This window comes from Morus notabilis, unplaced genomic scaffold (genome assembly GCF_000414095.1).
Source record: "Morus notabilis unplaced genomic scaffold, ASM41409v2 Scaffold131, whole genome shotgun sequence".
NCBI lineage: Eukaryota > Viridiplantae > Streptophyta > Magnoliopsida > Rosales > Moraceae > Morus > Morus notabilis.
Window position 1 is genome coordinate 16,129 of NW_010360208.1, and position 20,142 is coordinate 36,270.

The 20,142-nt window shown below is 35.8% G+C and overlaps 4 protein-coding genes across 5 annotated transcripts in view; 1 reads left to right on the forward strand and 3 right to left on the reverse strand.

Moving 5' to 3' along the window:
- Nucleotides 1–929: 929 nt before the first annotated feature.
- Nucleotides 930–11,788, forward strand: LOC21391117 (bromodomain and WD repeat-containing protein 3). Its single transcript, XM_010096007.2, has 25 exons — nucleotides 930–1,154; nucleotides 1,422–1,483; nucleotides 2,271–2,634; nucleotides 2,818–2,975; nucleotides 3,278–3,517; nucleotides 3,928–4,037; nucleotides 4,154–4,231; nucleotides 4,353–4,459; nucleotides 4,612–4,706; nucleotides 4,792–4,907; nucleotides 5,042–5,145; nucleotides 5,236–5,313; nucleotides 5,491–5,569; nucleotides 5,750–5,918; nucleotides 6,233–6,303; nucleotides 6,639–6,719; nucleotides 6,819–6,889; nucleotides 7,140–7,236; nucleotides 7,379–7,438; nucleotides 7,673–7,727; nucleotides 7,857–8,257; nucleotides 8,378–10,237; nucleotides 10,356–10,928; nucleotides 11,055–11,113; nucleotides 11,303–11,788. The coding sequence occupies exons 3-25, from the start codon at nucleotides 2,285–2,287 to the stop codon at nucleotides 11,496–11,498; spliced, it is 5,208 nt and encodes a 1,735-aa protein (XP_010094309.1). The 5' UTR covers nucleotides 930–1,154; nucleotides 1,422–1,483; nucleotides 2,271–2,284; the 3' UTR covers nucleotides 11,499–11,788.
- Nucleotides 11,789–12,343: 555 nt separating this feature from the next.
- Nucleotides 12,344–14,495, reverse strand: LOC112091205 (DNA-directed RNA polymerases II, IV and V subunit 9A). Its single transcript, XM_024164224.1, has 4 exons — nucleotides 14,403–14,495; nucleotides 14,218–14,293; nucleotides 13,035–13,193; nucleotides 12,344–12,753 (listed from the first exon to the last, which is right to left on the reverse strand). Exons 1-4 carry the CDS (start codon nucleotides 14,429–14,431, stop codon nucleotides 12,673–12,675), a joined length of 345 nt encoding a protein of 114 aa, XP_024019992.1. The 5' UTR covers nucleotides 14,432–14,495; the 3' UTR covers nucleotides 12,344–12,672.
- Nucleotides 14,496–15,235: 740 nt separating this feature from the next.
- Nucleotides 15,236–18,029, reverse strand: LOC21391118 (DNA-directed RNA polymerases II, IV and V subunit 9A). The gene is made up of 4 exons (XM_024164225.1): nucleotides 17,986–18,029; nucleotides 17,788–17,863; nucleotides 16,284–16,436; nucleotides 15,236–15,466 (listed from the first exon to the last, which is right to left on the reverse strand). Exons 1-4 carry the CDS (start codon nucleotides 18,012–18,014, stop codon nucleotides 15,386–15,388), a joined length of 339 nt encoding a protein of 112 aa, XP_024019993.1. The 5' UTR covers nucleotides 18,015–18,029; the 3' UTR covers nucleotides 15,236–15,385.
- Nucleotides 18,030–19,248: 1,219 nt separating this feature from the next.
- LOC21391119 (outer envelope pore protein 16-2, chloroplastic) overlaps nucleotides 19,249–20,142 on the reverse strand; it is a 2,194-nt gene continuing 1,300 nt past the window's right edge. For both annotated transcript variants that reach the window (XM_010096009.2, XM_024164229.1), the window contains exons 6-7: nucleotides 19,687–19,754; nucleotides 19,249–19,392 (exon numbers count right to left, since the gene is read on the reverse strand). In XM_010096009.2, coding sequence (XP_010094311.1) covers nucleotides 19,249–19,392; nucleotides 19,687–19,754 — 212 coding nt within the window. The remainder of the gene's footprint in view (nucleotides 19,393–19,686; nucleotides 19,755–20,142) is intronic.

Here is a 20,142-nt window from a genome sequence, read left to right on the forward strand (position 1 = left end):
AATAAGAAAAGAAAGAAAAATTAATTAATGATTCATATTGCAAATGTTAAAGAAGTATATATAACGAGATAATGGGCCCGTTTGTTTGCGTTTTCGTTTTCGTTTTTCACGGTTTTCAAAGCAAAAAAATGAAAACGGGTGTTAAAAACGTGTTTGGTGCAATTTTTTTAAAAAAACAAAACCAAAAACGTTTTTGTCTTTTTGTGGAAATCAGAAAACGAAAAAAATGTGTTTTCATTTTCTTGTTTTCGTTTTCTGTTTTCTGAAAAACGGATTTCACTTTTTTTTTTCTTTTTCATTTTCTTCCCTCTTTTCTGAAACCGTTTTTGTATTATATATGTTTATTTAATATATTTATTTAATATATTATTATTTAATATATTTAATAATATTATTTATATAATATATTTAATAATATTATTTATTTAATATATTATTACATATTTTTAAAAATTAAACCACCAAACGCAGTTTCAGTTTTTTTTAAAACTGAAATCAATCTCTAAATAAAACTACCAAACGCATTTTTAGAAATAATTCAAAAATGAAACTAAAAATGTTTTCATTTTCATTTTCGTACAGAAAATAAAAACGTTTTGGAACCAATTCCAAACGCACCCAATGTGCCAAAAGCATTACATGGCGGGTAAGAAACCAAAAATACCATAGTTGAGGGGGTAAAGTGAAAATAATGGGAACCTCGAAGCGCGTGGTACACCGCCTCTAAATTATCCAAACTTTTTATATTGGTTTTTCATAAATAAATCTCCCAAGCAAGCATCTTCATACGACAACAAAAAGAGCGAACGTAAAGCCTCAAAACGCATCGTCCGACCCAACCCCGCGTCGCTCTCTCCCCCTTCTCTCTCTTCTTTCTCTCTCAAGAACGAGGCAAAGGGAAGAAACAAACCCAACCAACGAGAGAAAAAATTCACTGTTTCAGAGCTCCCACCAAATAATCACCCTCGCATTGCGCGTGCTCTTCACTCGCTAATTTAATTTGCACAATTTTTTTTTGCATTTTTTTTTTTTGGTTTGAGGTTTTTTGATATTGGAACTTGGATCTCCATTGTCTCCGAACTCTGGAACCAAAACCTGCATTCCGCTTCTGATACGACGCCGTATTCACAGCCCCAAACAATTCTCCGTCAAAGGTAATGGCAGTTAGAATCCAAATATTTCTTTCAATTTCTATTTCGTTTTTCTTATAGGAAACGATTTGTTATATATATATATATGTGCGTGTGTGTGTGTTTGTATATATGTATATATATTATATATATTTATATATTGAACATGTGCATGCTTTCTCAGTTTTGGTTTGGCAATTAGTATTTCAATGCCTGAGAATTGAATTTAGGGTTTTATTTATTTATTTATTTATTTTAGAGAGGAATGTGTTATGGATTGTGCAAGGTCAGGGCTTCACAAATTTAGCATTCTGGGACCGCCCATCTGGTTTAATTCACAACCTATTTGAAAGGTTAGTCTTTTTTTATTTTTTTTGTGTGCTTTGATTAACCCTAAATTCAGGGACGTTAATTATGCCTCCTTCTAGGAATTTGATTGTTTCTTCAATTATGAATGTAGAATGATTTTGCTTACCATGGATGTTCCATTTTGTGTTGTCAATTTAGGGTTTGTGATAGGAATTTTAGGAGATAAATTGGATTTGTTCTTCTATGGATGTAAAGGATTTTGGTTACCTTACATTTTACATTTTGTGCGCTTTGTGGTGGGAATTTTGGGAGATAAATTGGATTGTGCTTCTAATTCAATGAATGTAAAAGGTTTTGAGTTACCTTTAATTTTTCCTCTTGTTTTTTTTTTTTTTTTTTTCTTTTTTTTTTTTGGGGGGGGGGGGGGGTGGGGGGGGGGGTGGGGGGGGGATTTCAATGAATGTAAAAGGTTTCGGTTTTACGTTGAATTTTCCATTTTTTCGGTTGTTAGTTTAGTGCTTTTTGTTAGGAATCTTAGGAGCTATTTTTTATAAAAAAAATTGGTTTTAGATTTTAGCTTCTTTAAGCATGGTTATTTGTCTCTAAACACTTGTTGAGATCTAAGATAGTTACTGTTTAAATGGATGGAAGGGGAAAGAGACACAGCTATTTCCAAATAGTGAAACATATTAGTCATCTCTTATCAATCTTTATCTTTCTCCGATCCATGAGTTTCACCTTCTTGTTTAATATTTATGCATTTGCTTTGCTCATGATTATTATCGAGTCCCATAAATCTAGGTTTTTAACTGTCAAATGTAATTTTTCTAGGTTTTGCGGGAGCCATGGCACTTCGAAAATTTGTTCCTTCAGGTGAAGCGCCATCTGTCAGCGTGAAGCCTTTGAATTTCTCCAGGGCAATGGATGAGGATACTCGTTTTGTGGATTCAGAGACGAGTCTTGCTGTGGAACCTGATGTGGATATCGACCTCAGAGAAGTTTACTTTCTTATCATGCATTTCCTTTCAGCTGGGCCCTGTCGTAGAACTTATGGGCAGTTTTGGAATGAGCTTCTCGAACATCAACTTTTACCCAGAAGATATCATGCGTGGTATTCAAGGAACGGGTTACATAGTGGGGATGAGAATGACGATGGCAAGTCATTTCCTTTGAGTTACAATATGTTGGTGGAGAGGTATGTGAATAATCAACTAATTCGTTTTCTTTGTTTATGTTGAATGGAATCTGTAATCCTATTTTTCCAATGTCTTATTTTTTTGTTTGTGACTGTTAGAAATCAAACAAAAGATTCTTATGCCAATTTTTTTTCTCTTTAGAAATAATGTAACTTATTTTTTCATTATTTTTGCTTATTTAGGTATTCACATGTCGAAAAGGATCACCTGGTAAAGCTTCTAAAGCAGTTGATTATAAGTACAGCTCCTCCTTCACGGGGTATAAGTGGTGGGAATGCTCCAAACGCTGCTGATGTACCTACTCTTATGGGAACTGGTTCATTTTCACTCCTTCGCTTAGGTGAAATTACTTTAAGAGTTTTGTTTTAATTTTTATGATATGTACTTGGAAAGTTGAACCCCCATTTTATGATTCGATGGAGGATCTCATATTGGTTAAGGTTCTATAAAGCTGAAACCCAATGCACTTGTAAACTTAATTCGATATGTTGTTCCCATCATTTTTTTTTTGGTCATGTTTCTTCTTTCCGTGATTCTTTTTATCTCCATTGCCATAGTTCTTGTTGTTGCTTTCATTTACTTTTTAGTGAGCTAATTTTCTGTTTTTACGTGATTAGTTATGGAATCTTCGTTTTTATCCAGATGATAGGGATAAAGTAGACAATGACATAAGGCAACCCCCTGCTTATATGCGTTGGCCTCACATGAAAGCTGATCAGGTTCGTGGATTAAGTTTGAGGGAGATTGGCGGAGGTTTTGCTAGGCACCATCGGGCGCCATCTATTCGTGCGGCATGTTATGCAATTGCAAAACCATCAACAATGGTTCAGAAGATGCAAAATATCAAGAGGCTAAGGGGACATCGGAATGCTGTCTATTGTGGTATGTTCTCATTTGCTATGTTTCATGGCGCTTAGACTTCACATGATGTTGGATACTATTGAGAGTATAAGGCTTGTTCCAGCTATAAATGGTTACCTGGATTAACTATTCATGTGCATTAATAGTTTGGTTTGTCTTTGGTGTTTGTGCATGTATATAAGAAGCTTAAGCAATATGCTAAAGTTGCAACATAAACTTCATGCTATGATATTCCTGGAAAGCTGCAGATTATTATTATTATATATTATGCAGAATCCTCTTTAATTTTGGTTAACGTAATTTCTTATGAAAAGTTATTTGAACTTTTTTATGAGGAAATGGCAAGTCTTTTCTGAGTATGTGAAGGACAAACTTATCTTAAAACTGTGTTTGAGCTCTGATGGTGGCTAATCTTGACATGTCTTCTGCAGCTATATATGACCGCACAGGGAGATATGTTATTACTGGTTCAGATGATCGCCTTGTGAAGATCTGGTCAATGGATACAGCATATTGCTTGGCGAGCTGCCGTGGTCATGAAGTGAGTTTTTGCGGCCTATATGGCTATAACTGACATACTTATAAATATATGTCATTGTTATAAAATTTTTCTATAATCATTATTATCTTTTTCCCATTTCTTTGTACACTTTATAGGGTGACATCACTGACCTGGCAGTGAGTTCCAACAATGCTGTGGTGGCATCCTCGTCAAACGACTGTATAATTAGAGTTGTACGCATTCTCTCTTGTTAAATGTATTTCTTCACCCTTCTTCACCATATTTTCTTTTTTCTCTCTCTCACTCTTTTTTTTTTGGCGGGTTGCTCAATTCTATGACTTTTGGTCCTTTTAGTGGCGTTTGCCCGATGGCCAGCCAATTTCAGTATTGAGGGGACATACTGGAGCTGTTACTGCCATTGCTTTTAGTCCCAGACCTGGTTTTGTGTACCAACTTCTGTCGTAAGGCTATCTTTTTTGTCACCCTATCTTTGTATAAATAAACCGTAATTGCCATGAATAATTGTCTTTTCTCAACCTTGTTCATTTTAATTTTTCCTCACGGTATGGATCATTTTAAGTATATCTCACAATATGGATATTTCTTTGTGCAGTTCATCTGATGATGGGACGTGTAGAATTTGGGATGCTAGAAACTCTCAGCTAAGACCACGGCTGTATGTTCCAAGGCCTTCAGATAATGTGGCTGGTTAGTTTCTCTTTTATGTTCTGATAGAGTCCAAACTTTTAGTTTGCAGAGAGGATTTTGTTTATACTAATTTGATTGATTTCAGGAAGAAACAACGGGCCTTCCTCAAGTGTTGTTGCACAAAACCATCAAATTTTTTGTTGTGCGTTTAATTCTAGTGGAACAGTTTTTGTCACTGGTAGCTCAGACACACTTGCAAGGGTAAACGATTCTCTTTAGTCTTTCTTGTTTATGTTATTATTTCAGCAAATCCCAAGTTTGTCGTCATCAGGAGCAAACGCATCATTATCTTTTCAAAAGTGCATTGCAAACGTACAATTCCTAACTACTTGCAGGTGTGGAGTGCTTTAAAATCAAGTCCTGATGATTCAGACCAACCAAATCATGAGATAGATGTGCTATCTGGGCATGAGAACGATGTCAACTATGTACAATTTAGGTTAGTCCGTGTAGGTTTCAAGGGGAAAAAGAAATAACTTTTATTCGTACTATTTTCTTGCTGATGTACATAATGCTTCTTATATTGCAGTGGCCATGCTGTAACATCTAGATTTATGACAGCTGACGCCTTGAAGGAGGAAAATATTCCAAAATTTAAGAATTCCTGGTATGTTTTCTTTTCCCTTCTCTTTTGAAGGTTGCGTCGCAATTGCTTTTGTGTTGTGGTTTATGTTATTTACTTTTCTGCTATTTAACCTTTTGAATTTTAGGTACAACTACTTTTCATTGTTCCTATAGTTAATGTTAGTCATCTTTTAAGTCGTACATAATTCATTGCTTCCAGGTTCACTCATGACAACATAGTTACTTGTTCTCGCGATGGCAGTGCAATTATTTGGATACCAAGATCACGCAGATCGCATGTAAGTTTCATAATAGATTTTTGTTCCCTGTATTTCTAGGCTTCTGGTTTCCAAAAAAGGTTTTTATTGTAAGTCATGAAATTGTTTTATTTTCCTTTCAAACTATGAGTGATACCTTAAGTCCTCACATTCTTTTTATTGCCATAAATGAAATGCTGTGTTTCTGTTTTTATGTTCCAGGTGAAAGCTTGCCGCTGGACACGGGCATATCATCTCAAAGTTCCACCACCACCAATGCCCCCTCAACCTCCACGAGGAGGCCCTCGTCAAAGAATTCTTCCTACTCCTCGGGGTGTTAATATGATTATTTGGAGCCTTGACAATCGTTTTGTTCTTGCAGCCCTTATGGGTAACTTGCTTATTTCATTCTTTTTACGTATATTGCAAGTATGAGGTTGGGGGTGTCTTTTCTCGAACTGGAATTGATTTGTTGTATGTTTTGAAAGCAAGTGAAAGCTTCTGGTCTCACGTGAGGTTTTATCTTACCAACCCCATTCCCTCTCTCTTCAATCATTTACCATTCTGCTGTACAACTTTTGTCTCTTGTGCAGTGTTGTACAAAAATACCTATATTTATTATTATGTGATCAAGTATTGTTTTTGTTTTTTAAGCTCCTTTTGTTGTATAATCTTTCACAACATTGTATTCTTCTTATGATGCAGATAACAGAATATGCGTATGGAATGCATCCGATGGTAGCTTAGTACATTCTTTAACTGGTCATAGTGATTCTGTAAGTGGCTTGATCTTTAATTTTGTGTCTTCTCCTTTTTCTTCTTCCTCTTTGAGAGAGGGGGAAGACTATTAAACTGAGTTAAAAGGTGCGCTTTCTGTTTTGATTTTCCACAAATAAGTTGTCTGGTGATTTTACATCTTTTATTGGTTGCAACATTTCTGCTACTTAATTTGATGGTGACCTCATTCCCTGTCTGAGTGATTCGAAGTGAAATAACGTAATGTTGATTGGAGGATTTCAAATGTGAATTATTTTTCTATTTTCATGCATGTCTAATGTTGATGTGTTGATCAGTCGATGAATGGGGTTATGCTAACTTAAGTTCTTGACAGACGTATGTTCTGGATGTTCACCCTTTTAATCCCCGGATAGCTATGAGTGCTGGCTATGACGGAAGAACCATTGTGTGGGATGTTAGTTTCCTGTTCCTTTTACTTTTCTTCAAATTTTCCTTGTTTTCTGTGTTTTGCCGGATGCTTCTGAGTTTTGACTTTTTCTACTTGTTATTCTAGATATGGGAAGGGAAACCAATAAGGATCTATGAAATGTCGCGCTTCGAACTTGTTGATGGGAAATTTTCACCGTAAGTCCATTGCTATTATCATTGTTATTTGATTTTCTTTTTAATGCATTGTCTATTTGATTAAGTTGTTTGGTCAACGTGACAACAGAAATAACTTTTGTTACTATTTATTCGGCTCTTTGTTTCCTTGGATCTTGATGCTCATATTAACCTTTTGCATTCTTCTGCATTTGTGATAAAATCGGTGGGGTCTTGGAATCTAACTCATTGATTTATGATGTTGTTACAATTTTTTTCTCCATCATTGTAGGGATGGGACGTCAATTATACTGTCTGATGATGTTGGGCAGCTCTATGTATTGAACACAGGACAAGGGGAATCCCAAAAGGATGCAAAATATGATCAGGTACCTAATTTCGTATTTTTTTCCCCTTCTCTCTTTTATTTTAAAGGATGCATCATTACTGGTCATGAGTTATCCGATTAGTTGGAGTCAAAGATTTCATTTTAAAGGATGTTCTCAATCGTAGTTCGCACTCCTTTGGCAGTTTTTCCTTGGTGATTACCGGCCCCTTATTCAAGATACCTACGGGAATGTACTTGATCAGGTTGGTTGATCATGTTTAAATCTCGGCAGTTACTAGTTTTTTTTTTTTTTTTTTTTTTTTTAACTGTGTTTTAGTACCTTACCAATGTGATATTAGAGTAGGATTCGAACTGGCAACTACTAGACATTTTTACGTACAACATGAAGGTTTAAAAAACTTGCCAATAGAGTGCTATTAGATTTTTCATATATTCAATTTTATGGTCGCTTACTAGTGTGACTTTAATTGAATCAGGAAACTCAGATCACTACATTTCGACGGAATATGCAAGATCTTCTATGTGACTCAGGTTTTCTCTAACTTGAATGGCTTGTTGCTGTGTGTGTGTGCTCGGGGGTTTGGGTTTGTTGGGGGAATTATTTTTTATTTTTTACTAGGTTCACTTTCTCAAGCTGTATATATGCTTTGAACCTGCCAGCCATGATACCATATCCAGAACCCTACCAGAGTGCATACCAGCAGAGGCGGTTAGGGGCTCTGGGTTTTGAATGGAAACCCACTTCTCTTAAACTTGCTACTGGACCTGACTTTACTCTAGATCTGGAATTCCAAATGCTGCCCTTGGCAGACCTGGACATATTGGCTGAATCGCTCCCGGAGTTTCTTGATGTAATGGATTGGGAACCAGAAATTGAAATGCAAAGTGATGATAATGATTCAGAGTACAACATTCCTGAAGGTTATTCGATGGGGGGCGGGCAAGGAACTATAAGTTCCGATTCCTCTGCTGACTCTGAGTGCAGTACAGGAGATGGGGAGGGTGAGGACACTCAATCGGATCAACTCCGCAGGTCGAAAAGGAAAAAGCAAAAGGCTGAAGTAAGTTTTTACTTTGATTTCTTTCTTCTGTAGAGAGAGAGGTTGTTATAAGGGTTTTCTTCAAGCCTTTCTTTGCTTGATTATGATTAACTCACTGCCCCCACTGTTTTATTGCTTCAGACTGAGATCATGACATCTTCTGGAAGACGTGTGAAAAGGAGAAATTTTGATGAGGGTGATGGAAACCCGCTAAGGAACCATAGAACTAGGAAACCAAAAAGTGGCCAAAAAGCTTCAAGAAAAAAATCATCATCCTCAAAATCATTGAGGCCTCAAAGGGCTGCGGCTCGCAACGCACTTACTCTGTTTTCTAAAATTACAGGGACGTCTACTGATGGAGAAGATGAAGAGGGGTTGGAAGCTGATACATCAGAAAGTGAATCCACGCTTCAAGACTCAAACATTGAGAGTGATGGATCTGAAAAATATCTGCAAAATGAGCAAAAGAAACACATAAAAGGAAAAGAGATTTCAGTGGATGAGTCTGAGGAATTCGTCAACCATCCGAAAGTTCCTGAATCTCATATGAGTGCTGGAAATAGGACAAGATTGGTCCTCAGATTACCAGTGCGAGAGTCAAATAAACTTGTGGTCAGACAGAGCATAGTGTCTAATGACCAGACTGATTTGGTGGGTCCATCCTCAATGTTTCCTATAGAAGCAATTGATAGAAATGGGAATAGTGTAAAGTTCCAAGATCCCCGGGAGTGTCCTGACGATGATGCAAAGCGCAACACAATTGGAAGACAAGAGGAAGCAGATCTAGATAAAGTTGATCGTTTAAGCTTTTCAGAAGGTTATAAAAATGTGAAAATCAGATGGGGTGGCTTCAAAGCTCGTTCATCCAGGCGTCTCAGGCTTGATGAAGCTACACCATCAAATGCATTATTTAGGACGAACTTGTGTCTCGAAGGTTGTCGTGAAAAAGACAATGACTTCGGTGGATATGTGAAAACTGAGAGTAATGCTGCCACTGATGTACAAATACAAAAACATGAGGTCGGCGCGGATGGAGTGGTGTTAACAGATGGGAGAACTATGGGGGATAATGCCTGTAGTATGGCCAATGGTATAGAGCATTCAAGTTCTACTGAATGTAGGAATGATGATAAAACGCCAAAATCCCATGACATGGCTACGGGCAATGCAACTGCCTCTTCAGTCGATGATGAGAACAAGGTTAGTGTTCAACTTGAACGAACTGATGACCCCCGAATAAGTTCTACAAAGTTGAGGCTGAAGATGACTTCTAGAGATCCTGAAAGTCGTTGCGAACAGGAGGAGAAATCATTTGCTGGAAACTTGGAGAATGGCAATTGTCAGTCCTTACATGACAATCCTTTGGACATGGAACAAGACTTGGTTGTGCCTGTGGATGATATGGCCAATGGAATAAGTTCAGATCACGTTGATGGTGGTCCACGGGAATCTGACACTCAACGTGATAAGAATGCCGAGTTCAGTGTAAAGGACTTGATGGAGTCTCATTTACGTAGAGATAAAATGTTTACGGCTGTTTATAGAAGGACTAAATCCCATAAGGGGAAAACTGCCGTGGAAGGTAATGGTGATGGGAGAGGAAGCACTTCAAATATAAGCAACAATCTGAGTGTTGGAGACGACTCAATTGATCAATCCATTGGATTGAAGGCCTCTACATGTAGTCCAAATGTTGCGGCTGACGAAGTTAAGCTGGATCAAGGACTTGAATCAGGGTACAAACTCAGAAATACCCAGAATGGTTCCAGGAGCAGAAATCAAGTGGTACGTGAAGAATGGGGATTAAGTTCTGGGATGACAGTTGGATTGAGGTCCACTAGAAATAGGAGAGGCAGTTATCATGTTCAAGAGACGAGTCCAATAGATGTAAGGAAGTCAAATAAATCATCAAGAAAGGGTACGTGGTTAATGCGAACTACACCTGAGGAAGGCTCCCGATACATTCCCCAGCTAGGGGATGAAGTAGTGTATTTGAGACAGGTTAGTTACTCGAGGAATTTTTATGATGAATTCTGTTCATTCAATTTGTCTCGGCTTTGATGGTTTTAATGTTACTAATCTTACTGATTTATGTTGAGAACCTTTCTTTTTCTTTCAGGGGCATCAGGAGTATCTAGAACATAATCGGTCGAGAGAACACCCTCCTTGGACATCAATAAAAGAAGAGATAAGAGACGTGGAATTTTGCAAAGTTCAAAAGCTCGACTATTCTTCACTACCGGGATCTGGGGAGAGCTGCTGTAAAATGACACTTGAATTCGTAGATCCTGCTTCCAGCGTGTATGGTAGATCCTTTAGGATGACTTTACCCGAAATGACCGATTTCCCCGACTTCCTTGTCGAAAGAGCTCGCTATGATGCTGCTATACAGAGAAATTGGACACGCAGGGATAAATGTCAAGTCTGGTGGAAAGATGAGGGTGAAGAAGATGGTAGTTGGTGGCTTTGTAGGATTCTTACCGTTAAGGCGAAATCTGAAGAATTTCCAGATAGTCCATGGGAGACTTGTACTGTTAAGTACAAGGATGACACTACAGAAGCACATTTACATAGCCCCTGGGAGCTTTTTGATATCGATGGTCTATGGAAGCATCCTCATATCGATGTCAATAGCAAAGAAAACCTCAAGGACGCCTTTGCCAAACTAGAAAAGTCAAGCAAACCTCCACAGGTATTCAAACTCAATTTGAAACCCCATCCCCCCCAAAAAGAGGAAAAACAGTAGTTTTTGCAGCAACTGCATTTTATCGTGAATGTTAAATGGCGAATTTTGTTAATCTTTCCTCATGCATTTCAGGATCGGTATGGAATCAATCATCTGAGGCAGCTTTCACAGAGGACAACTTTTTTAAATAGGTACACTAGCCGTCCTTTAGTCCCACTGTTAATAAATGCTCAAACAATTTGAGCAATCCTAATACTTAGCTTGTCCTTGGAAGTCAAACATTTTGTGAATGCCCTCACATTTACAATCTTGTAGCTTCATTTCTTTCCTATTCAACGTGGAATGTGAAATGCTGATCTGGGTTTGTTGAATTTCCTCAGGTTTCCGGTGCCAATATCTTTTGAAGTGATCAAATGTAGGTTGGAAAACAACTATTATCGAAGTCTGGAGGCGGTGAGGCATGATTTCGAGATCATGCTGTCGAATGCTGAGCAATACTTGGGAAACAAGCCGGAGTTTTTGGTGAAGTTAAAACGCCTATCGGACTGGTTGACGAGGACGTTTTCATCTTTGTAGAAACACAATTTGACAAGTTTTGTAGGAAGATTAATCATTAGTGAGGAGGTTGGTGCGGCCTGCGGGGGTTTGCTCCCCCTTCTTGGTGTAGATATCTTGATTCCTTCAACGTGTTTTCCTTCTTACCCGTTAGATCCAATTTTTGAAATTGTTTAATCTCTTGGGTATTCTTTCTAGAGGGGAAATAAAGAGCAAAGGAAATTAGATTAGCTCTGGTTGGATGTGCAGATTTTCTACCGGAGGATTCGTTCTTGTATAGACACTTGATAACACCATTAATAACAAGAGAAGAGGAAAAAAAAAAAAAAATTCCATATATTGTTTTCTCGTTGGTCTACACAACTTTTTCTTTTCTTTTCTTTTTAATGGCTGGCTGTGGGGTATTCCGCTTAGTTATGGGGTGTTTCAAAAGAGATGCAATTCAACAACTAATGCTCATTTAGTTCACGCATTCGAACCAACCAGTGATTTTAATTTTAAGTTTAAATTTTATAAGAGAAATTTTTTAATTTCAATTTTTTGTGAGAATAAAATTAGAATTATGGATTCAAGTCATGTTAATCAGACTGGCTGTAAATGTTGACGTTGCATGGGACAATGTGAAGTCTATGCTCTCAAATTTTTATTGTGAAAGTACTTTCTTTCAGATCCTTTTGACAAAAAGAAAAAAAATAAATTCAAAGCAAAAGGTGAACTATCAGATGACAGTGGCCAAGGGTGTAAATTAGAATCTGTACAAATTATAAAGACTGGTTATTCTCATGCGTACCCTCATGTGTAAATTAGACAAATGAATGCAACTCTCCAACCCTGTAAGACTTAAAAAATAAGACTTGGTTTTTGATAATCATCACTATTAGTTCGTTAACGGTGTCAAGAATATTACTTTTCATCCTCTAGCAGCGGAGACAAATGGAGAAAAAATGGGGGTGAAAAGCTGGGCAAGAAAGAACACACAATAAAACTTTCTTTGTGGCATGAAGTGGCAAGACCATCATGCTAAAACTGAATTTTTGATGTTAACAGTTCGCAACCATCAAATTAAATGAAATGGATCCTGTCATTGACAAGGCTTGAAAAACTCCATTAACATTTCAGTTAGTAACGGTCTGTGAGGAAGAAATGCTGTTTCATCACGCCAAGGCTTCGACATAATCAGTGGCGCAGATGAAAATCAGTCTCTCCACCTGTGTCCACAATTGGGGTTGCAGCAAACAAAAAACAATGTCATCCCTTCCTCGCCTCTAGCAGTCGCCTGCACACGCGACATTAGAGCAAAGATTAGAACCACTTCAAAACAAGGTTAAAGGTTAAATTTCACTTGAAGCTGAAGGGGGGATTTGGTAATTTTCTCTAAAGCAATCAACTCGTGCTCTCAAGATTGATAGTGTAACCCAAATGAAGATTATGCAATTGGTTATCAGCTAGTCTCAGTAGTGGCCTTCCTCTGATCCAATGCGAAACTTGCAGTAATATGACAATAAAAAATAACTATTGATAACGATAATAATAAGTGATAGAGAGAGGGAATTTAACCTGAAAGAAGACAGCTTCACCATGGTTGCACTGAGCACAACGTACAGATTTTGTCCGAGGAAGAGTCGGATCAGCAGCTACGTCTTGCAATACCTGAGTGCGTTCTCCAACAGAGTGATGTATCTCATTTCTGTAGACACAGTTGTTATCAGCAACCTCCTGCAGAACATTAAGGCAATTATAAATAAATGAATTACATGGGGGGAAGAAAGAATAGGCACTACGATAAGCAGCAAACAAAACAAAAGCATGTCACAATAGGAGCTAACATCGACCCGTTGCCAATTGCTTTTAATTTACTAGCATTAAAAAAAGAGTGATAATTCACTCTTACAAAAGGGGTATCAAAAATCAACTTGCCTTTCTTCTCTAACAACCTTTCCTCATTTTGAACTATATTGAACAAAAGAGCAAAATAAGTTGCCAAAAACTGACATAATGATAAAGGTTAACTAGAATTTATGAGGATCTTCACAACATATAAAAAGGACTAATTGGGCATTAACTTGTAAATATTAAAAGAAGGATATAAACTCATACATAGAGTATGCGTTAAAAGAATAGGGTAACTAGAAAAATTACTACCTTTTCGATTGATAAGAAGGGGATTGATACGGTGCCTAATGCATAACTAATTTCTCTATCTCAAAAAGGACTAAGCACTTAGCTTTGAAAAATAATAATAATAATAATAATAAATACTTTAAAAAAATGGTAGAAATTTCTATAGAGAGCCTCAAACATGATATTAAGGACCTGTTTTGACATGGCTCCCCTGAAAGGATGGACCTTCTAGAAGAGATTTGAGAAGACTTTGAAAGTTCTCTAGAGCTTCAATAACATCTTATCAAAATTAACCTAACATTTTTATTGGTTTTATTGCCTTTTAGTAGATTTAAATATATCACATTTCCCCTAATTCTTTCAACCCAAAAAAAAAAAGTTCTCACTCTTCTACTGAATGAATGAATAACTAAACGAACCCTAAATCGTCTCGAATTTAAGTTAAAATGTGATGAAAATTTGTGGAGAAAGCAAGGACCTTGCATTAAAAAGTAGAAAACTTTCTCTGAGATTTTTAACAAGTGCTAATAACTCAACAAGATTATTTACTACATTGCACAGAATTCAACGACAAAGAACCCTAAATTTGCAGAGAAAAGAGAAGAAAGACGCAGAAGACCTGGTGATCGCAGTTGCGACAAGCGTAGAGGAGAATCTTCTGGTCTCTGTCCTCCTTGGGATACAGAATGTTGTTGCTGTGCTCAAAATCCAAAAAACATTATTATTGAATTGCTCTCACAAAATACCAAAGAGAAAAACCATACACAAGAAGAAGAAGAAGAAAAGAAGAAATGGGTCACTCACCATTCGCGGCAAAACTTCATGGTACTCATCTTCGCAAGGTTTTCAGTATGTCCTTTGGCGGGCTCTCTCTCTCTCTCTCTCTCTCTCTCTCTCTCTCTCTCTCTCCTCTTTCTCTGTCTTCTGATTTTCGTTCTCCCTCCCTTTTTATTTATGGTCTTTTCCGGATGCTACGCCCACTTCCATCGGTTTCTTCCTTGTTTTGTTGTCGTTCACAAATTAGTGGCGTTTTTTCTTTCGGAAAGAGAAAATGTTTGTTGTCGTTTTTACAGAAATTAAATAAAATAAGAGTTGATTCCAAAAATGGTTTACGACTTCTACACTATCTCACTTTGGTTACTTACATTTTGAAGTATCTTATTAAAATTGTCTTAGAGCCCGTTTGGTTAGAGGATTCGTTCTCTTATTCGAATTATGATTCATGTTCATTACAATATTTTTTCTCACAAAAAACACACGTAAATAAAAAATGATTATAATATCATAGTTCTAATTCATAAACCAAACGAGCTCTTAATCTGATTAAGTTAGTCCTACCAATTTATCATTAAAAAAAAATGACGAAAAACAATACACGAGTTGTGTGTGAGAGAGTTAAAACGTAAAACCGACCCCAAATTATCTTGATGCAACAAATTTTAGTTTTATTGTCGATTTCTTTTTCGATTGCATACTTTGAAACTTGAACTCAATACATAGAAAACAATTGATGCACCCACTTAACACTAATTGAGCTAGCCTCAATTGGCCATAATTTTTTAGTCAATTGATTATTAAAAAAAAAAGTATCGAAACGAATCGTGAGTAGTGAGATTGGATTATTTAAGTGCGTTGTATTGAGTTGTATTGTCATCTAGTAATCTTGATATATGGCCCCCAACCAGGGGATAAAGTCAAATGTTTGAGACTTTTCAATGGCTTAAGAAGTTATTATTACAAGTTTTGTTCACTAATTGTATTTGAATAATACGGTGCACGAATGAAAGTCAACCTCTCCAGTTATGGCCACAGTTGGGATTGCAACAAACAAAGAATAATGTCATCCCCTCCTCCCCTGTACCCGTTGCCTGCATACACAATTAGAAAAGATGAGGGAAAATAAAACGACAAGATTAGAATTTCAAAGAACCAGAAGAAGTATTACTCTATGCAGTTAGAAAGGATGTTAGAGATAAATTGCAAAAAATATCACGGCATGATGATCCATTTGGCCTTTGGGAGGAGGATTATGATAGGATTATGTTAGTAATTAGTAATCAATATAATAAGTGGTTAGTGATTTGTTATTAGGGTTGGTTTGTTATGTTTGTTTAGCTAGTTAGTAGTAGTATATAAGAAATAGAAAGAGACTAAAGACGGAGGATGGATCAGAATAAATTGAAAAACCCTTGAGAGAGTTAGCAGACATCTCGAACATCTATCAATCTATCTTGTAATCTCCTTCAATTACTTCATCAATATCAATAATTTTACTTTTCTATTCAATTCCTCAATTCAACTTCGGATCTTATTAGATTACCAATATTTAAGGTTAAATATGACATGGAAAGCATATGTTTGAAAAATGTTGGTTGCCAAATTTTTTTGAAGATGGATTTTAGGCCTAGTAACCTTTAGATACCAATTCATGTGACTGATATTTCAATTGATATTATTAAATACGGCAAATGAGAGTATTTTCAAGACTCATTAATAAAGGAACAACAATTCGCATTCCCCCGTCATGATTAATTCATTTGAAGAAGTCAAAATTATATAGTTGCATTGGAGATAGATCATGCTACATGTAGATGATCTTGGTACTACAGAGAGATTCACAATGACAAAAAAAAAATAAACTACCAAGAACAATAACAACTGAAAGACAAGACTGAGAACTTTGACCTGAAAGAAGACAGCTTGTTCATGGCTGCACTGAGCACAACGAACCGTCCTAGTCCGAGGAAGAGTTGGATCTGCGGTTACATCCTGCAATATCTGAGCGCGTACCGAGAGATTTAACTCATTTCTGAAGACACAGTTGTTCTCAGCAACCTCCTGCTCAGTTAAGAGAACAACAAATTAAATGCCATGAAAGAACATAAACACTATGGCCGTGTTTGATTCCGTTTTTATTTTTCACGTTTTTTGAGAAATAAAAAATAAAAACGGTATTTGACGTAATAAAAACAAAAAACGAAAATGAAAATAATTTTTTGATTTAGTGTAAAATGGGAGAGAAATGAAAAATGACTTTTAGTCGTTTTTCATTTTTTATTTTTATTTTTTCCTCTCTTGAGCGGAAAAAGAGAGAGAAAGAGAGATATTAATAAGTTTTTTACTTTCTTGGTCCGCTTGCTTTTTTGCAATGCGATCTCGCTACTTTTGTCCAATCATACTTCTTTCTCTTTACTTTCGAGTTGTATCCCAAATTTTTTTTCTTTTTTGGCTAATCGGGTTGTATCCCAAACTTATAATAATGAAAAAGACGTACCAAATCACCAATTGGGTAATTTTTGCAACTTCTTGTCCACTTTAAATATGTCCAAACCTAGCCAAACTACTCAATCGAGTTGTATTCCGAACTTGTGTAAACTGCACTTTCTTTCTTTTTTTTTCTGAAATAAAAAAAGGAATCACAGCGATATCCTGCTCTCATCTTCGCTTTTTGTAGAAGAAATTTGGAGAGCAATTAATAAAATAAAGATGTTTACGTTGGAATTTTGTCAACAGAAATATAGTTAATTACCATCTAGTAGTCGGTTGGATTACCGGTTGAATCTCGTTAAAATAACAGCTCTATATCCGATTAAATCCGATTAAAAGTTATTTATATCTGAGATTAAAAACGTTTTTATTTTTATTTTCATAAAAAAAATAATAAAATCATTTTAAAACGAGTTCCAAACGCGCCCATTAGAATCATCAAGATACTACATAAATACAAAAGAAGAGATATATACATATATTATGTAAAGCTACTTTGTTTTTCTTTTCAAACAATTCTTACTCATGTGACATCATGCACCAACTGATCATTGAAGCACAAGGAATTGCAATAAAAAACGTTTGAAATGTAAGCAATCAAGAAAATCATGATTGTCTACATATCAGAAGAAAAAAAACAAAATAGTACAAATAATAATAGCCCGGCAAGGATTCTAACAGAAAAGTTCGAACAAGATAATAAGTTTGTCATGAGCCATATGAACTTTCTAATCATTTGCTAGTAATTTGGTTTATTATAAATGACAAGGACAAGTACAGTTTATAGAAAAAGCAGGTCTTGAGGCAGAAAAGGATAGTGAAAATAACATGAATTTCTATATATGAAAAAAAAAAAAAAAAAAAAAAAAAAAAAAAAAAAAAAAAAACAACAACAACAACTACATTGGAAACGACATGATACCTGGTGATCGCAGTTGCGGCATGCATAGAGGAGAGTCTTGTTGGCTCTGTCCTCCTTTGGATATAGAATGTTGTTACTGCAAAATTTTCAACCTCATTACTAATACACATAAATATACACACACACACGACACATATATACATGTTTATATATGTTGTGGTGAGTGGTGAGAATGAAAGAAGAAATTGGGTGACTGACCATTCACGGCAAAATATCATAGTACTCATCTTGGGAGTCTTTGATTACAGCTCCAAGAGAGAGAGAGATTTTCAGTAACAAGGAAGATATTTCAAACACTAATAGTGACTAATTTACTATTATATCAGAGAGTTCATTTTGCTTGAGGTGTAAGTTAGGAGAATCTAATTCCCTCCAAGACTGATATGTTGTTTTTGGGTCCAAACGATTCTGCTACAGTAGTTTTGTGAGAGAGTTTAATTATTAAAATTTTCTCTCATAAAGTACAGTAGTTTTGTGAGAGAGTTCAATTATTAAAATTTTATCTCATAAAATTTCCGTCAATAGAATTTGAATTTTAAAATTTTCTCTTTTCAAAATTTTCTCTCACAAAGTTTCCACCAATGAAACATAATTTTAATTTGAGTACGCGAATAAACTAATTTGAGCTCCCACCAATGAACCATGATTTTAATTTGAGTACGCGAATAAATTAATTTGAACTCCCACTAATGAATCATGATTTTGATTCGTATGCGAACCAAAACTAATTTGAGTACGCGGACCAATCGAACCCTTTTTGTTTCACTTTATATGAAGGAAAAGAATATTTATGAGGAGGCAGAGGACTCCCACTTACACTCTTTTGGGACCCATTTGGAAAGTTTTGCTTGCAATCCCATTTCAGTCACAAAAGAAGTGTCGTAGTTTGAGTTGAATGTCGTTCTTGCCATTTTCAGCCACCAAACGAAGTCTTCTTTAGAAGTTTGATGTCGTTCTTTCCATTTAAAACGACGTGCCGCTTTTTGAGTTGGATCAAACGAGTGGTTAGTTCTTAGAAGTATGATGTTATCCTCGACATTTTACAACCACACCAAAAGACGTGTCGTTTTTGAAGTGTGATGATGTTCTAGTAATTTCCAACCACTTAACGACGTGTCGTTTTCTCTTTTTCATTCAGCTTGCCGTTTCTGCCATGTTCTACGTTCGATGTCGTTTAATCTATAGGCACTGTTTCCAACATAAATTATTTTATGGATTGACCATGGAACGGAAAAGGGGGCCGCTAAAAAAAGGAACGCCAAGTATCCAAAGCAATACTCTTGGCGATGATAACCAAACAAACGCAACTTCAACCAAATTAAAAAAAAAAAAAAAAAAAATCAACAGCAAATTAAACAGCTTATGAAAATCTCATCAAAATAAGGTTTTATTAATTAAGCAAGTACTGAACAAATTCTCATATTACACAACTTGTTACTAGTTATAAACAGGAAATTGTCATTAGAATATGCCAGAGAGAAGATTAGCAGCAGTGGAAATGGCAGCTCCAGTTATGGCACAATGCACAACTTGCTCATGTGTGGTGTCGTCTGATGTCAGCGCCAATGCCACGCCTGTTAGTGCTCCTGCCACTGCACTATTTTTCTGCAAAAAAAAAAAAAATAAAACCATAAAAACTAAATAAAATATATATATATATATATGTGTGTTATTTATCACCATTAGTAATTCATTATGGCATGTCTCATTATAATGTGTATTGTAATGATAATATTCCATTGTCACATAATAATGTCTTATCATGTCGTATGGACTGTTATATTCAGATATAAGACAACTAAACAAAGAAAGCATATCAGCCGTCCGATCATGATCAGCACTTATTGTTCATCATATAATACAATGAAAGAAAGGAACTATTTGTTGAGTCCTTAGTACCCAATCATGGGCCCCACGAGCCTCCTTCAGTCCATAAGTGAGACCTGAATACACTCCTGCAGCTAGCCCTACAAGGAGAAAGAGTTGAAGAGCTCATATTATTCCTAAGAAACTGAATTCAAAAACAAAAGTTACCTTCAAAAATAATTTTATTTTTTTTTTATGAAAATAGAAATGAAAATATTTACCATCTCAAACAGAAACAGAAATTATTTTTAAAAATGTATTTAGTAATTAAATTATTTTCGATGTGAAAAAACTCATTAATATCTCTATACTCGGGGGAGAAAAAAATAATAATAAAAAACAACTAAAAAATTATTTTTTTATTTCTCTCATATTTTACACTAAAATAAAAAATCGTTCCATTTCTGTTTTTTTGTCTTTAATTATGTCGTTATAAAAAATCGTTTTTATTTCTGTTTTTTTGTCTTTAATTATGTCAAACGCCGTTTT

Excerpts from the sequence above, each read along its gene's own strand:
- LOC21391118 (XM_024164225.1), bottom strand. The coding sequence starts at position 18,014 with ATGAGTACTATGATATTTTGCCGTGAATG. Across the intron at positions 17,864-17,985 it reads ATGATATTTTGCCGTGAATG|TAACAACATTCTATATCCAA; the intron begins GTCAGTCACCCA and ends AAAATTTTGCAG. Across the intron at positions 16,437-17,787 it reads GCCGCAACTGCGATCACCAG|GAGGTTGCTGAGAACAACTG; the intron begins GTATCATGTCGT and ends TTAACTGAGCAG.
- LOC21391117 (XM_010096007.2), top strand. The coding sequence starts at position 2,285 with ATGGCACTTCGAAAATTTGTTCCTTCAGGTGAAGCGCCATCTGTCAGC. Across the intron at positions 5,919-6,232 it reads TGTTCTTGCAGCCCTTATGG|ATAACAGAATATGCGTATGG; the intron begins GTAACTTGCTTA and ends CTTATGATGCAG. Across the intron at positions 6,890-7,139 it reads GTTGATGGGAAATTTTCACC|GGATGGGACGTCAATTATAC; the intron begins GTAAGTCCATTG and ends CCATCATTGTAG.
- LOC112091205 (XM_024164224.1), bottom strand. The coding sequence starts at position 14,431 with ATGAGTACCATGAAGTTTTGCCGCGAATG. Across the intron at positions 14,294-14,402 it reads ATGAAGTTTTGCCGCGAATG|CAACAACATTCTGTATCCCA; the intron begins GTGAGTGACCCA and ends TTTTGAGCACAG. Across the intron at positions 12,754-13,034 it reads GTGAAGCTGTCTTCTTTCAG|GCGACTGCTAGAGGCGAGGA; the intron begins GTTAAATTCCCT and ends TCGCGTGTGCAG.